Source organism: Monodelphis domestica, chromosome 5 (assembly GCF_027887165.1).
Source record: "Monodelphis domestica isolate mMonDom1 chromosome 5, mMonDom1.pri, whole genome shotgun sequence".
NCBI lineage: Eukaryota > Metazoa > Chordata > Mammalia > Didelphimorphia > Didelphidae > Monodelphis > Monodelphis domestica.
Genome location: NC_077231.1, coordinates 89,805,644 through 89,823,644, shown reverse-complemented (window position 1 = coordinate 89,823,644; position 18,001 = coordinate 89,805,644). Strand labels below are relative to the sequence as shown.

Here is an 18,001-nt window from a genome sequence, read left to right as displayed (position 1 = left end):
ACTTGTCATTTCCTTCTCCAGCTCATTTTACAGATGAGGAAACTGAAGCAAACAAGGTTAAGTGACTTGCTTAAGGTCACACACCTAGTAAGTATCTGAAGCCAGATTTTAAATCAGGAAGATGACCGTTCTTGATTCTAGGCCTGGTACTCTATCCACTGTGCCAGATAGCTGCAGTGAATAGGGTAGGTAGGTAGATAGATGGATGGATGGATAGACAGATGGATGAATGGATAGAAAGACAGATATATGATAGACAGATATCTGTCTATACAGATCCATAGATATATACATATATGGTCGATAGAGTATACATATATACCTACATATATATATATATATATAAAGATATATACATACACACACATATACAGACTACACATATATACAGAAAGAAAGAATTCTTTTTCCTTTTAGTGAAAGGTTATACTTTAAAAGTATACCCCATACATAAGAGAAGTCAATTCAATAAGTTTATATTTTTGAAAATAAAATGTAAATGATGAATCTTAAACTCATACTTAGGAAAAAACTTTGGAATAATACTTGAAATCATTCAAATGAATTGTGACATATAAGTACACACATGTGCATATACATATGTATATACAAATATGTGTATACACATACACATATATACAGACTCTTGAATTAGATAAATAGTATGACTGTCACTTGCTTTAAAGTAAACCTGAAACAGAATTTGAAACCTTGTAGATAATCAGGAATTCATTTATTTTAGATAATATGAAGCATCTAACTTAAAGAATTTTCTGGTGAAAATACAGCATATATCAGATGGTGGCACCTACTGGAAAAATGTAAAGGTGCAGCCCAATTGCAGATGTCAAGGCCCAAGGAGAAATAAAAACATAAAAATTCAGGAAGAATGTTTTGCTGCTTCTTTCCTCATTCCCACTTCTTTTGAGGGGTTTTCCAGTGTTTTTCTTCTCCCCATATTCCCCACCCCAAAAAGGCAAAAGAAAGAAAATGTTAGGGGGTACATTTTCTATTGAATAAAGCAATTAAGAACAGGTGTTGGGGCAGCTGGGTGGCTCAGTGGATTGACAGCCAGACTCAGAGACGAGAGATTCTGGGTTCAAATCTGACCTCAAACACTTCCTAACTGTGTGACCCTGGGAACGTCACTTAGCCCCCATTGCCTAGCCCTTACCACTTCTCTCCTTTGGAACCAATATACAGTATTGATTCCAAGTTGGAAGGTAAGGGTTTAAAAAAATTTTTTTAAAAGATGAACAGGTGCTTATGTGATGCCATCCAGGTCTTTTATCCCTTATAATAATGGCTAAGAACATGATCTGGAATAACAGAAATGAAACAAAGACAAGAGTTTCTCCTTAAATTACAGAGAAAAGACCTGTCCTCTTCTTGGTTTATGAGCTTTCCCTTGCTGATTTTTGGTGGTCTTGTTTCTATCCTCCTAAGTCAGCCTCAAGGGCCTGAGCCTAGAGAGACATTAAAACCAGTAGCATATTATTCTGATTACTCCAAAAGACTTGGTAGGGGGAAAAAAGTTACAAAATTTTTTTTGATGTTTTGTTGTTACAAAAGTCCAAGAGACAGAATTTTACAATTGAGAGGTTCTTGGGTGGTCATCTAGTCTAACATCTAATGACAGAATTTCCACACCACATACCCAGTAGGTAGTCAACCAGCCTCTCCTCAAAGAGCTCCAATGAGGAGGAAGCCACACAAACTTGAAAAACTCCTGTGGTAAAGCTTTATTAGAATGTTTTTCCTGTTGTCAAGTCTAAACTTTCCCCTTTGTTCTTACCTGATTCAGCACTCTGAAGCTAGGTAGTACAAATCTAATCATTCTTTCCTATGACAGCCCTTTAAGTTCTTGAAGACCACTCTCATATTCCCACTGTCTCCTCTTCTTGCAGCTGAACATTCCTCTTTCTTTTAAAACCAGTCCTCATATGATGTGCACTCAAGGCCCTTCCCCATTTTTGTCATCTTCCATGGAAACTCTCCAGCCTACCTAATGGCAGCAGGCTAACTGAATCCAGTATTCTAGGTGTGGTCTGACCAGGGCAGAGAAGAGTAGAACTAGCAGACCCTCCTGAGGCCTAAAGGCATTGACTCTCTGAATATAATCTAAGACCACATTAGCTATGTGACTGTCTTTTCATACAGTTGACTCACAATAGTGAAAAACAAAAAGAAAGTTGAAACCTATCTCCATGAACTTCTGAATCACAAAAGAGAAGAAATAAAAACATTTATTTCTGGATAGATAAACATTTTTTAAAATTTTAGCGGCATGGGCATACTTCATGATCTATATAAATAAATATTTATTCATCTGATGTTTTGTAGCAAAACCACATGCCCAGCACTGATAATATGTGTTTACAGTTAATTCGGAGGAGAATAACCATATATGTATATGATCTATGAGGCTCCATGAAAGTCAGACACCAAAATACATTTTTTCTTATTTTCCCCTCAAAATGCTGAAATCAAATTCTCATATATAGAAGCATTTAGATACTTAAATAATTATGAGGGGAAAAAAACATGCTTTTCCCAAGCTGTCAAATGAAATAAACAGTTGTAAATATTACATAGGCATTTTTTTAAAAAACTTAGACGCAAGTAGTCATCTTATATGTAGGATGACATTCAAACATCTTTTTAGGTATGAATGTATTAGGGTCCAAACCTTCACTATGAAGGCTTTCCAAATGCAGATTGAGGGAAGAGATTGAAAGGTATATACCAAGGGAGAAGAGAATGACTTGTCCAAATTCAAAAAGGTAGTCAAAGTTAGATATTTTCCTAATTATGAACTCATTTTTCTTTTGACAATCCCAGAAAACTTCCAAGAGTATTGGTATCTATTGGCAAATGGATGCTCCTGCAGCAATAGCCCTGAAAGAATTTTTCACAGGATCCTATAGGGTTGCCATTGGATGGGCCTCAGAGAACACACACTCTAAACCACCATGAAAGAAGGATCCTTTCTCCTTCATCCTTGACAGGTGCATATTCATCCTTTACCTGGAGACCTCTAGTGATAGTGAAGGCATTAACTACAAAATGGCCCACTCCTCTTTGAGACACCCAGTAAGGTGTTTTTACCCCTACACTGAAGTGAAATCTGCCTTTCTGTATCTTTCACCAATTACTCCCAGATCTGCCCTTTGAGGCTAAGAATAATTTTGGACTGTTTCCACAGGACAACCTTTCCAATATTTAAATGTGGTAATAATGGCCCCTACAAATATTTAAATATTTTGTATACTATATATTCAGGTTAAATATTCTAAACTTTTAATCCATGCTCAAATACTATGATCTCAAGTCTGCTCATCACTGTTGTTGTCCTCCCCTGGATTTAATCCATTTTATTCTTTTTCTTCCTAAAATGGGGCACCAGAGCTCCAGATGTGATCTGGCCAGAACCAAGTACTGATCCTCCTTCTGGATATCAGAAATCTCTTTGGTAAGCCTGAGATCTCTTTGGCTTTTCTAGCCAAGTTACCATGTTCTCTTATATTGAGTTGGTAGTTCACTAAGCCCTCGAAATCTTTTCCACAAGAGTTCTTGAGTAGCCACGCTTCCCAATCTTGTATTTTTGAAGTTTATTTTTTTAGCTCAAGTTTTCTAAACTGCCGAAGTGCAAGAAAGCCAAGGCTTCATATCTGAGGTGAAACAGAACTAGTCTACAACAATTTAAAGGTGACCAGGTGGTGACTAAGTCCCTCTGGGAACTATACCCTATAAGAAACACTATTGGATTATATGTGCTCCCTACCACTAAAAAAACAACTGAGAGCAATTCTTTGAGCAATGGGATTTTGTCGGCAGTGGATCCCTTGCTATGGGGAAATCACTAAGCTCCTTGTATCACTCACAAAAAAATTCAGTCCCTGAACCACTTAAATTGGAAACAGAACACCTGATAGCTCTTTCAAATTTAAAACAGGCTATCCTGTCTGCCCCTACTCTAGGCATCCCAAATTATGATAAACTATTTACTTTATATGTCCATGAACAGAGAAGAGTAGCTTCAGGTATTCTAACTCAACCTTTGGAACCTGCTCAATGCCTGGTAGCCTATTATTTGGCCCAGCTAGACCCAGTAGCTTCAGGAGCACCACCATGCCTTAGAGGAGTAGCTGTCACAACTTTATTGGTAACCAAATCTGCCGATTTAGTATTAGGATGCCCTCTGACCATAATGTGCCCTCACTAGGCTGAGGCATTGTTATTAAGACATAGGACACAGGTATTTACCAATCAAAGGATTACAAGATATGAGATAACCCTATTGAATAATGAACATATCATGTTAAAAAGCTGTGGAGTTCTTAAGCCTGCAACCTTGCTCCCCAAAGTTGCCAACTTCCAGACCTTTACACAACTGTACATCTTTAGTGTCCATTGCTGATAAACCTCGTAATGATTTACTGGACACTCCTTTAGATAATTCGGATTTAATATTATTTACAGGTGGTTCTTTATTTATGAGGGATGGCATGCGCTATACAGGAGCAGCAGTAGTTACCGAATTTGCCACTCTGTGGTCAGCTTCCTTATCCTCAAATGTAAGCACACAAAGTGCACAACTCACAGATTTGAAACATGTCTGTATCATTGCAAAAGATAAGAGGGCCATGATTTACATAGACTCCCATTCTGCATTCAGCATATGTCACACCGTCGGCATGCAATGGCTTCAGAGTGGATTCTTAACATCAGCTGGAAAATGTACTGCCAACACAGACCTTATTACTGAACTTCTTTCTGTCCTCCAGCTCCCCGAAGCCATAAGCTGTTGTTCACTGTTCTGTCCACAAACATGGCACTGACTCTGTCTTCAGGAGAAATAACCAAGCAGATACTGCAATGAAACTAGTGGCTTTGGAAGGACCTAAATTAATTATGGCACTAACAATTACTGATGATTTGCATCTATCCCTTTCCTATAATGACAAGGAAGTAGGACAATGGAAGTAAAAATTTAAAGCCAAACAGATTAATGGAGTATGGGTATCATTAGATGGCAAATCCCTGCTTTAGAGAACCATCCAGAGGTCTCTCTGAGGGTCTGTGGTCTACTCTATCCAGGTGTGATGATTTCAGTTGAATAGTGGAGTGAGAAGCACGTGCTCAGTCTCACATGTGTAGGTATCACATAGTGTTCTGCAATGGCACAAGGTTAGATTATTTTACAGGTTCAGTGAGTACATGCTTTTCTGGCACACAATCAATTTTCTACATATGTGTTTCCATAGAACTGTTTAACAACAGACATGAAGTCTAAGGAGATAGTCAAGGAAACATCATTGCTATAGATGAATGACATAAATAGGGCGATCTGGAGGTTAGTTCTCCCTGACCTAAGGAGAATCATTTTTACTTTTGGTCAGCTTCCAAAATCAAATCACAATTATTTAGGAGATGGATAACAAAACATTTTGTATTTGAGTACAGGGTTAGAAGGTAATTTGAGACAGACCAGATTTGGAGTTTTCCTCAACTTACAAGTTCTATTTTTCTTGTGTTATTTTAAAGCACCTAGCAATGTTGCCTGGTCTGCAGTGGAGTGTGTCTTGAAGATGATTGATGTTCTTGGATTGCCTGGCTTGTAATGGGAGTGAATGTAACTCTGTGGAGAGGGAAAGGAGGGGGGTAATGGGTAGTGATCTTATGGTTTGAATTCTGTGAATGTAATCCTTTAGAGTAATAATCTGGGGGGATTAAGGTGGGATATATGATTATTCTATAAGCCTTTGCTCTTATATAATTTCTTTTGAATTGGAGAGAGAACAATAATCATCCATTAGTGAAGAAAGTTAAAGAGAGAGAAGTCACAGAGGGGAATCATTTTCTGGGAGCTGCTTTGCAGCCCCCATTTCCCAAACTGTGACTTTGTTAGCCAGTGGGGGTTTTATGGCTCCCAATACCCTGCTCCCTAGAACTTTCTATAACCCAATTTGTCACTCCATCCATAAGCATGGTCATTTCGGCACCCAAGGCATTGTAGACTCTGTTAAAAGAGTATGGCTAGCACCTGGAGTAACTACAATTGCCTCCAAAGTATGTACAGCTTGTCCTACCTGCCAAGCCTTCAATCAGCATGCTTTTCATGGAAGTCTTTGGTGGACATCCTCTTGCATACACACCATTTGAGCATTTACAAATTGATTTTATCTCTATGCCAAAAGCTGGACAGTATAAATTTTGTCTGGTCATAGTTGATCAGCTGACCAGGTGGCCTGAAGCATTTCCTACTGATCAGATCACAGCGGCTTTTGTTGCCAAAGTCCTTTTGAAAGAAATTATTCCTCATTTTGGCCTGCCAACATGTATTGATTCAGCTAGAGGAACTCATTTTACTGATTCAATCTTATTGCAAATTTATTCATGTTTGTGGATAACTCCTAAATTTCATACACCATATCATCCCCAGAGCTCCAGCCAAGTTGAAAGAATGAATAAAGAACTTAAAATTATGATTGGCAAATTGTGCACAGAGACCCATTTAAAATGGCCTGAAATTCTCCCTCTGGTCCTATTTTATCTCAGAAACCTCCCCAGAGGTGATTTACACATCTCATGATTTGAGATGCTATTCAGACATCCACCTATTCAGGCACAATCATTTATCACTGCCTATTTGTCATTTTTAGGAGGGGATACAACCATTTCCACATATATTAGACAATTACAAATTAAATTGTGAGAACTCCATGACTCTGGAGCTGCTGTTCAGGCAGACCCCATAGACTTTTCGCTTCATGATTTAAACCCAGGTGATTGTGTGTACATAAAGAATTTCAAACGTACTGAGTCAACTGAACCTGCTTATGACGGACCATTCTAGGTCCTATTGACTACACGAACAGCCATTAAAATTGGGGAGAAGGACTCATGGATTCATTGTAGCCATGTAAAACAAGTAACTTCTCTTGATAATGAATAACTGACTGTATTGATTGTATTTGACCATTGATTGTGATAAGACTTCCTTCCTGCTGGATGTGTACTATTTTGTTGCACTATATTTGATTGATCCTTATATTTGAACATATTGCCATTATAGGTCAATACATATATTACCTAGAAGAAAACCTATATAAGTGACCTATATGTGCCTTTTGAAACATTGTGTGCCTTTTGTGGATTTTTTTTTGTATTTTCTTGAATGTATTATTGCTTCTATACCTCTATTGCTTTATCTACCCCATATCTACCCCCTTTGCACTCACACTGTGGATCATGGCTAAGTTAAGAAGAAACGGATCTAAATTCTTGGGTTAAGAACCCTTATAGCCTACCTCTCCTTAAGTGACACTGATTGTTTTATATATATACATATATATATATATTTGATTGTCACTGATTACAAGAGATATATTTTTGATTTTTAGAGTTTTCCTAAGCACATGTCATCAATATTTGAAGACTTTGATTTTCCACTAGTGTAGGTTTAGTGTGTCCTTCAGTATGTCCATTAGCTCTAAATGTAACTGCCTGCCCAAAAGCCTTAGACTGTGGGAAACTGACATTGGCTTTTTAAATATTATGGGACTTTGCCTAGTGACTATGTCTGATTCAAGGAAATGGGATCAAAAAGGAGCACAGACTTCATCTACACAGTGCCACAGAAGAACGGACTTAACCTGAATAGTGCCAAAAGAGTACATAGGTCAAAAAGAAACCAATCCAGGTGGGACTGATGAACTTCTACCTCAACATGAAAAGACTTGAACCTAGTGTGAGACTCAAGGTTGCAGAGCTTAACATATGTTAAGATTCAGGACTCCTTGTACCATACTCCTTGTGAAATACTTTCAAGTACCTAACAATTGACTGTTCTGGCACCCCTATCCCTGAGAAATGACGAAAGATCAGACCAAGGAATAAAAATCTAGTCCCTTTTCCATCTTTTATGCTGTGATGGTTGACTGTGGTTCCGGCTGCAGAGTGAGTAAATGAATGATTGCTGTTACAGATTTATAGGATATAAATTGCTTCAATTGGGCCTTTATTCAAGGACCTATTATGATTTTGTTTTTCCTTACTTAGGATTTTTACATATAAGAGTTGGAATTGGATATTTTGAATTTTCATCCAGTAGTTATTTGGCTTTTTGTTATATTTTTTTCTGATGTTTTTAATTGGCAATGATTCATATGCCTCATGCCTCAGCTATGTATCCCTGTGTGATTTCAATATTTCTTTCTATTCTCCTCAGGGGGAACATGCTTTTATTTTATATGAAAATTTTGTTATTTTAAGGGTAAGAAATGTACTGCCTCCCAGAATCCAGAGATTGAACTCCTTATAGAAGATGCCATGGAGATGCCCATGGAGACTACAAGCTGCTCCAGGAGATCCTGAGCAAACTGGATGTGCAGAATTGAACTTTGGTGGGTGGGGAGGGGGGATGTTAAATTCATTTGTTTTGTTTAAATGCATTTGTTTTATATATGCTTTGTTGTGCAAAAGAGGAATGCTCCCTGTTTTTTTTTTTTTAAAGCATCAAGTATTTGGTTTTCTTTTGTTGTTTCTTTTATCCCAAAATTGTCGACATTTTCCCCTTGCATTGATGTATGTAGTACCCTTTATATTGATTATAATTGTAAGTTTATTTGTGTTTTTCCGGATTCACTGGGGAGACCAGTCTCCCAATAGATCCCAGGGGGAAATGTGCATTTTGAAGTGGACCTAAGCCCTGGGAGACTCCCTATCTCAGGACTCTCTATTGCTACTTACTCTGATGCCTCCCACTTCCTTTGTGGGAGGTATCAGAGGGAGAATAAAAGAGGGGAGAAACACAGGTTTTGGTGCCTTTTTCCCCTAACATAGGTAGAGTTTTGGTCCCTGCCTAGCTTCTGGAGAACAAACTTTCCTGGACTTTCTCAAACTTTGCTTTCCTAACCCTAAATAAACCTACCTAATTTCCCTTCCAGGGGGGCCTCCTGGCTACCTTCCTTCTCTTCCTTTCTCTACCTTTCCCTCCTTTTTCCCAACCTCAGTGGTCTGGGGGGGGGGGGGTAGAGAGCTGGCTCAAAAATCAGGAAACCCTGAGTTCAGGTCTGACCCTACCAGGTAAGCCAGTGCCCTGGCATCTCTCTATGATTAGACATGTCAGAAAAGTTATAAGCAAATACATCAGACATAGCAGAGAACGAGCTGGCCTCAGCTAGGAGAGGAAGCCCCTCACTGGGAGCTCCAGACATTGATGAAACCACAGGTCCCATTAGAAAGAACAATCTGACTACCCCCCCCCCCCCAACATACTTATTGCCTTCCTCAAATTGTCATAAGCTGTTTGATTTTGTTCCCTATTTCTGCAGACTCTAGCACAGAACCAAACATGAAATATAATCTTAATGTTTGTAGAAGTGAATCACCCTAGTTTACCCAGAAAGCCAATGGAGGAGACAGAACTTGAACTCAAGTCTATAATGACACCAAAGTCCTGGGCTTTACCAAGGTCCTTTACCTTACCTTGTGTGAGTTTCCTTAAACACCTACAATTCCATCATTCTATAAATTCTTAAAGACTTGTGGTAAATGTGATTTTTTGAAAGAGTTAATTAAAATATTATTTTTGTCTTTGGCAAAAATCTTAATATCAAAGTTAGACGAAAACTCTTGAAAACTCAAAAATCATAATTATAGTTTTGTTGATTATATAAAAACCTAATATCTGCATATTTGGAGGCAGGTAGGTGGCACAGTAGAGAAAGCACTGAGCTTGGAATCAGGAAGACTCATCTTCCTGAGTTCAAATCTCATTTCAGACACTTTCCAGTTGGGTGACCCTGGGCAAGTCACTATACCCTATTTGGCAGTTTCTTCATCTGTCAAATGAGCTGGAAAAGCAAATGGTAAACCACTCTGGTAACTCTGCCAAGAAAACTCCAAATGGGGTCATGAAGTGTTAAACGTAGCTGAAACAACTGAACATCTGCTTATTTATTATCTAGTTCAGCTTAATTTTGTAATTTTAATACTTCATACATATATGTATATAAAGTTAATGAATTAAAATTAAAACTATTTTGAATATCAAATGAGCCATTACCTTGGATTTTGTATTTCTCCTAGAATTTCTTCCAATTTGTCCATGAAAATAATCAAATTGTTCAATCCCTTTCCATGTGTCCTGAGAGGATCAGATGGTGATGGTGCATATCCTTTCCCTCCAAGTTCAATCATCCTAATGAATGAGGTGGCAACCTGGAAGTTAAAAGATATTACCTAACAATATTTGGTAATTAAGTAATTAGAAAAGTTGCAGTTATAATAAAAAGTTAGACATTAAGATACGGTATAAATATCTTGGTGGAAATATTTTTATCAGCAATACCAGGTTAAAGCAGGCTAGAGATGAGAACCAACACTAAATGGCAGAAAGATGATCTGATAAAGACATGTTCAAAGAGCCAGGATGAAGTTAATAGAGTCAAGAGAATGCCAAGTCAGGCCCAGTCAAAGATCAGAAGCAAGGGCTGGGATCTTTCCCAGAAGGGAGGGTTGCGCTAAATTAGGAGGTTTACCAGTACATAAATGCCACATTTTCATGGCTTGCTCCAAGTTTTCCCAATAGCCCTTCTCTGAGTGAGGGATCTCTTGCTAAGAGTTTGAGAGAGCCAGATATCTCACTGGGTTTGGTTGCTTAGGCCAGGATCTTTGCCTTTCAGCAAAGTAATCTTGTGAGCAAGACACTGGAAGATTCCATCTCGTTGTCAAAAAGGACCAGAGGTCTGCTGAGGCCAACATAGGTGAAAATATTCTATACTTTTGGGCTTTTTGCTATCTCCTGGAAAAAAGAGGTAAGAAGGAAAAAAACAAGGTACAAGCCTTCAGCAGATTAGTCTTCAGGATTCAAGCTCCTTAAAGGCAAAAGCAAAATACTTCACCTATGCAGTGCAAACAGAATAAAGTCCTCTCTAGTTCTAAAATTCCATTAACCTGATCTTCTGTTCATATACTCTTGGCCAAAAAGCAGAATGAAAATATTTTGGCTGCAGATAATGGAATGACAGATCTAGAGTTGGAAGGATTCTCAGAGGTCATTTAGGAAAAGAACCCTTTCATTTTAGAAATAAAGAAACTGAGGTCCAAGAAGGCACTTTTACTGAATGTTACTCAAATAAGAACTTTTATATAAAGGAAGTTTAAAAGCTCTTTAGAGTCTTGAGAAATTTCCTTTGGACAATCCTCAAAGAAATATGTGAGAGAGCACGTATGTGTGTCTACATATACATAAATGTATAGAAAATTGTTAAGACTCTAAATCAGTGATGTAGATGTTTTCTGAATCTCAAGAAATCTAAGCAATAGGGTACTTTAAAATAAAACAATCTCTTTATTAAAACATTACAGGAAAGATTTAGGCCTAATGATAAAATAATTGAAGTACTTTGAAAATTCAGGTTTCCATACCTGGAAGACAGACATTTGCTTTGCTCGAGCAGCATGTTTGAGATCCGTGAAGGCTTCTCTTCCAAGTCCTCTGTCCGGAATGTTAATGATATGAGCCAAGGCTAAGTCATTCTTTGAATTCACCAACAGGGTTAAATATGAACAGATAATTTTCCTTGCTATTAACTGTACCTGTTCAATAAAACATCAAATTATTATTTGAAGGGTTACAACCTCATAGATGTTGAAGAAAATGGAGCCCTAAAGAACTGTTTGGGAAGTAGCAGCAATGAAGCTTTTTGATAGCACTTGCTCTTCTCCATTACAAGTATTCCCTTTTCTTAATCACCCAGTCTGATCCCAAAATCACTTCTTTTCTCTCTACATTTTCTCTTTTCATAAATCCTAAGCGCTTTCACAGTTTCAATTATTTCTCATCTAAATGCAGATCTCTATTCATATTGTTATCCCCATCTCCTTTGGACAGGCTGCCCTCAATTCCTGGTATGTCTTTCTTCCTCATTTTGCCTTGAAGAATGCCTAACTGTCACCTTATTTTGTCTGGTCCCAGGCCAGTCACATCCTTCTTCCCAAATATTTCCAAGCCATGCCTCTGAACAAGTACTTTTCCCCACCCTCTCCTTTCCAATTCTAGTTTCCAATAAACAAAACAGATCTGGAAGTCAAGTAAATCTGAGTACAAATCCTGTCTGAGACTAACTTTGTGACCTTGGGCAAATCATTCAACTTCTGTTTGCCTCCATTTCCTCATCTGTAAAATAGAGATAATAATAGCACCCACTTGCCAGGGTTGTTCTTAATGGTAACCCCAAAGCACGAATTGAAAAGTGGGAAGGTGGGGATACCCTATCTTTTAGGACGTTCTCCACTGATACTTTACAATGAAAGTAGATTAACCTACATAAGCAAAGTGAACATCCCTGCAGAATCCTCATCCATGAGTGACTATTAACTGATGTTCCTGGAGAATCTTTTGTGAAGGATGGCCTAGGGAGGATGAGATTCCCAGGCAGAGGACTGGCCCTTCTCTACTGAACTGAAGCCGCCAAGGCTTCATTCTTGGCTTTCAGATTCCCTACAGATGCCAATGGTCTGTGCTTCTCCCTATACTTCCTGTCTGCTAAAAGCCAGATGGACAAATTGCATGTTTATTTTAATCCTTTACATGGTATGTTCCATGTAATAGGCGCTTAATAAATATTTGAATGAATAAATATTTGAATGAATATCTTCATGTTTGTTTTGATGCTTTTAATTACTGCTGATGTTCTTGGTCGTCATCCCTCTCGCCCTCTCAATAGTATCTGACAACTGTTGACTGTCCAGTCCTCTCTTCCAAGATAATCTCTCCTTTCTGGGTTTTTGTATTACTCTTTTCTAATTATCTTCCTCTCTATCTTCTCCTTTTTGGTCCCCCTCATGTATATCCCCTAATTATGAGGATACCCTAAGGCTCTGTCCTGGTTCCTATTCTCTGTCTGTCTGTCTCTCTCATCTAGTAGTCAAAAGCTACTATAGGTTCAGTGATCATTTCTATGCAGTCAAACCTCAGATATATATGTATATGTATGTATGTATGTATACACAGCCCTAGTCTCTCTCTTGAGTTCCAATCCTGAATTACTAATTGTCTATTAGACATTTCAAACTAAATTTCCCATAGGCATCTCAAATTCAACATCTCCAAAACAGAATTCATTCTCTTTTCCCCTAAACTCACACTACTTTTTAACTATCTTAATCCTGAGAGCATTGCCATCCTTTTCATTATATTGTAACTTCCTCAACTCTTCATGCTCATTCATCTCATCAGGTAGCACTCAGTTGACAGACCAAAGTAAATCCTATCAATACAACATCTCTCATATCCATCACCTTCTCTCCAATCATAAGACCACAACCCTTGTTGAAAAACTTATTACCTCTTGGCTAGATTATTAAGATAGCTTTCTAATTATTCTCCCCCCACCTCAAGTTCCAAATCTCTACCCTCTCAAATCCATTCTCCATATAAAAATGCCAAAATGATTTTTCTTAGGTACAGATCTGACAATGTCATTCCTCTATACAATAAACCTCCTACACGAGGCCTTACTTGATCCCCTGAAATGCTGTATTTCCCTCCTAAATTATTTATCGTTTATTTTGTATGAATTTATATGTATAAGTATTTCATGAGTCTCTTCCTACAGAATGTAAGTTTCTTAAGGACAGGCCTTAGTTTATTTTTATCTTTGTGTCCATACCTGGTACAGTGACAGACAAATAAAAGGCATTTATTAAGTGCTTATTAAGTGGTAGATTGGTTGTTTGGTTATAACTTTTCTAGTATTTGGTTTGGATTCTTAATTTTTTGCTTTTTGTCTTCCATCTGAAATTTTATTTTTTTAAAAAAATCATTACTTTCTGCCTTAGTAACAATGGAAAGGCAAGGTTAAGTGACTTACCCAGGATCACACAGCTAGGAAGTATCTGAGACCAGATTTGAAGATAAGTCCTCATGACTCCAGGGCTAAAGTTCTATCCACTATACCTCTTACCTGTCCCAAATTGGGTTTTTTTGGTATTTTTTTTAAGCCAACATGTAATCTTATTGATCTACTAATCCAATGAGGTAATATTTATAACCCACTTAACACACAGTTGTCAAACAAATGCTAATTCTCTTCCCCAACCCACCCTTCTCCCCAGCAAACAAAAAAAGAAATGCAATTCCTGAATGGGCTTTCTAATAATTATACAACTTTACAGCCACATTTAGAAACTGGAAGGTTGAATAGCCCATGTTACTTAAGAGTAATATACTTGAAGACACCAATTTTGGTTTGGAGATATTACAGGAGGCAAGATACTGATCTATTTTTACACTCTAATCTTAAAATAATTTTTAAATAATAGGTAACACTTGTAAAGAATTATAATGTAAAAGGTTAAATGTTAAATAAACTTTTTAATTCCGTCTATGTATCTCTTATCTATTAAGTCATTTGAGTCCTATTTGCAACCCTCTGAAATCTGGAAGAAGTATTCAATTTGATGAAAAATCTAACTCAGCAAGGCGAGTGAAAGCTCTTGGTTTTCAGTAACTTTACTCTATTTTTTCCTATATTTAATATAATCTGGTTTCCATTTTGTTACCTATACTATTTTTTCCTCCACCAAAATAAGGATTAATCATTTCAGATGTACCAGTTCTTTGCTGGGTATGAGACTGGGACTTTAATTCCCACATTTACAACTTGCTTGCTAGGGTTGGCACGTTTTTTTCCTGACTTGTGGGCCTGGGCAAACTTGAAGGAAAAATATCTTGGATTCTTTACAGTTAGAGTCATTTTGACTTCTGTCTACAGTTGGATCACTCTCCCTCTCATTATGGTCAGATAACATGGCAGTTATGGTTCCCTTGCTGTTGTATTCTCAAGTGGGATGAAGAGGCACTCTCAAAAAGCATTCCACAGAAGAAGAGCTCTTTGAACCAGAAGAAATGGCATATATTGGAAAAATCCACAAGATTGGAGCTTTTCTGAAGATACCAAAAATAAAATATCTCTATATGTTTTCATGAAATGGACTGATTCCATTGGTCTCAAAAAACATTTCCACATTTTATTTTGATATTGAACACTTGTACTCAGGTTTTTTTCTTTGTTCATTCCTTTACTCCCCACTTAATTCTTATAGAATAAAACTAATCTTTGTGCCAATTTGCAAATAATACATAAGGGAGAAAAATAGAACAGAGCTAGCAAAATGATGGGGAGAAGATAAGATTGTGGGTCTTTTTTCCAGTTCTCTATTTGTTGCTTCAGGATTTCCATCCCATTAATGTAACCTAACTAAAATACACAAATGCATGTGTACAAGCACATATGCACAGCACAAAGATACACACACACACACACACACAGCCATTCCATCTGGTAATACTAACCTGAAAATAGTAAATCTCTTAGGTGTCTATTGTCAAAATTAACTAAAAGGCTATATCAGACATTAAGTGTACTTCTAAGGCTTTCTATGAACATTTTGTGACATGAAACTATAAGTTTTCAATTTTCTTTTTAGAAAATAAATGGAAAAAAGCATACCTACTAATAAAGAAAATATCTGCTTTACTCTAACTTCAGGTTAAAAACATAATAAAGATTCAAAATAATGACTAATTAGTAAATCAGATCATCTTAGAAAAAATATAAATAACTAAAATATAAAAAGAATGGATTAATACTAAAGAACTATCAATATTCTGAAAAAAGATAGGAATATTCCTTAAAATAGTATGAAGCTCCAAAGGAGACCCAGGCCTTCATGAGGCCTTTAACATTATTTGCTAGAGTTACCGGGGGGGGGGGGGGGGGGGAATGAACTGAACAGGGGAGGGGAAAAAAAAATTTCACTGCATTTTCTATGATTTATCTATTTGTTACCTAAGTTGACTCATTTAAAAAAAAAAGAAGAAATGAATGAAAATTGACTCTTGTCAAGATCATGCTGGTCCATCAGTATAAATATCTTTGACAAACACTGCTCATGGACAATGAGCTAAGGCCAAAATTGAACAGGAGAGAGTGGGCTAGATGGCCTTTGGGAAACTGGATAGTGGTTTCAATGAATGCATATTTCTACTTGAAATAAAAGCCAATATTTTCACCATTAATATCCTTCTGGTGATGCTTTGTCACTGGCGACCACTGAAAAACCACCATCCCTAAAGCATTAAAGAAGATCATCCAGAAAGCAAAGAGGATACACATGATGGGTGCAAGTAGGCTGCAACATCTGTTAGTAAAGTGCTGCACTCAAATGATGGGAAGGATTTCAGAGAGATGGATGCCTAAACAAGAAGATGAATTGGACATATAAAGAAAAGTCCAGTGATTCTTAGTGTCAAGAGATCTAAAGGAAGGCTCTCAGTACTTTGGAGAGACCCCCTGGGGAGGATTTATGGGAAGACAAAAGTTAAGCAAGATAAGACAGTCTGGACAGGGAGTCATTATCACTGAAGGGAATACCTATAATCAATAAGACCATAGATTTATATAAGTATCCAGACATTATTTATATGGTAAGCAATATTACTGGAGCTCAGATCTTTGTCTCATCATTTATCTTACATCAAAACCACCTTCAATAAAAAAAAGACATCAAATTTTTTATCTGTCCATTGTCACATGAATTTACCTAGGAAAAGTTTATCTAAGTCTCATGCCCTCTTCTGTTCTGTTTTGTATATGGAAATGCTCATTTTATTTGGTGTTTCTTAAGAATGAAAAAATAAAAGTTTAAGGAGAAAAATTTTTCCTAAGAGGAGTCTATGGGATGGTGTTTGTAAATGGAAAATATCTGGATGCTTCAACTAAGTAACTGCACCTTGGAGTCTCAACACCATCCTTGCTGGTAAGAGTACCCTCCAGTCACCTCACCTCAGATCCTTCTTTCTCACCATCCACTTATTACAGACAGAGACCATGAGGATCCTGGTCATTCTCTCCACCATCAACATTTGCAAAAAAAGGTACTTGGAGGTCATGAAATTCAACCCCCTAAAGGGAAAGCTGAATCTTAGAGAGAGTAAATGTCTTGTCCAAGGTCCTAAAGCTAATTAGTAAGACAGGCAGGATATGAACCCAGGCCTATCTGTCTGACTCCAAATCTAACATTCTTAAATACAGGTATTTCAAATATCACATCTTATTAATCCAAGTTTCTCAGTACCTTTTTATTATTTAAGTGACATTTACTGATTGGAGAAGATGATCCAGAAAGATTCATATCTTCATCAGATACACATGATCTGCCGGATAAGAAATCCAATAGTTGTACCTGCACATAAACACACAAAATATAATAAATATATTCAAGGGACTGAAAGGTTTTAAGTAAGGACAAAGATCTATCAGAAGTTTTTCCCATGGTATCTCTGCTCACAGAACCATGGCATTCCCAAAAACTTATTTCATCTCTCTATTATTACAAAGGAGGAAGCCTAAGGCTTAGGATAACTGAGTGACTTGCCTGTGAATTTTAGATTTATTTCACCCTGCTTAGTCTAACAAAACAGGAATGTCTACATCAGTATTGACAAGAATGGCCTATGACAGACATGTGCTAGCAAATGATAAATCAAAAACAACTGACAGACCCCAGGGCTATCCTAAGTCAAGGTTAAGCTACCATTGGTACATGTGAGATGCAGGAAGTGATGTAAAAAACAGTCTATATATATTTCACATCATTTCCTCTCTTGGCTTCTTTTCGCAGAGAGATGGCTCTGGTGGCAGCGTGCTGAACGTTTTGGCATCTTGGAGTAATTGCAGCTATTGTCTGGGTTTGGTTGTGAGTGTTCTCTCAGAGTTTAGGCTGATTCCTTTTTTTTTCCCCTTTACCTTCCAAAATACTATCCTCTTAGGAAGCCTCTAATCTTCTGAGAAGACCTTGTGGCTGAGGTCTTTAAACTCCCCCTGGCAGAGGCTAGGTCAGAGAAATACTATACCCTTTTCCCTCTCTCTTCTTAATTCCTTCCCTCTACATTAATTAAACTACCATAAAATTTCCAACTAACTTG

At 37.3% G+C, this 18,001-nt stretch overlaps 1 protein-coding gene across 5 annotated transcripts in view; it reads right to left on the bottom strand.

Moving 5' to 3' along the window:
* Window positions 1-18,001, bottom strand: part of PARPBP (PARP1 binding protein) — an 83,067-nt gene that overhangs the window by 25,546 nt on the left and 39,520 nt on the right. For 3 of the 5 annotated variants that reach the window (XM_016425815.2, XM_007503326.3, XM_016425817.2), the window contains 3 exons: window positions 17,152-17,259; window positions 11,437-11,607; window positions 10,073-10,248 (listed from right to left, as the gene is read on the bottom strand). In XM_016425815.2, the coding sequence (XP_016281301.1) occupies window positions 10,073-10,248; window positions 11,437-11,607; window positions 17,152-17,259 (455 nt within the window). The remainder of the gene's footprint in view (window positions 1-10,072; window positions 10,249-11,436; window positions 11,608-17,151; window positions 17,260-18,001) is intronic. The other 2 variants (XM_016425816.2, XM_001373410.4) reach the window with 1 other exon arrangement.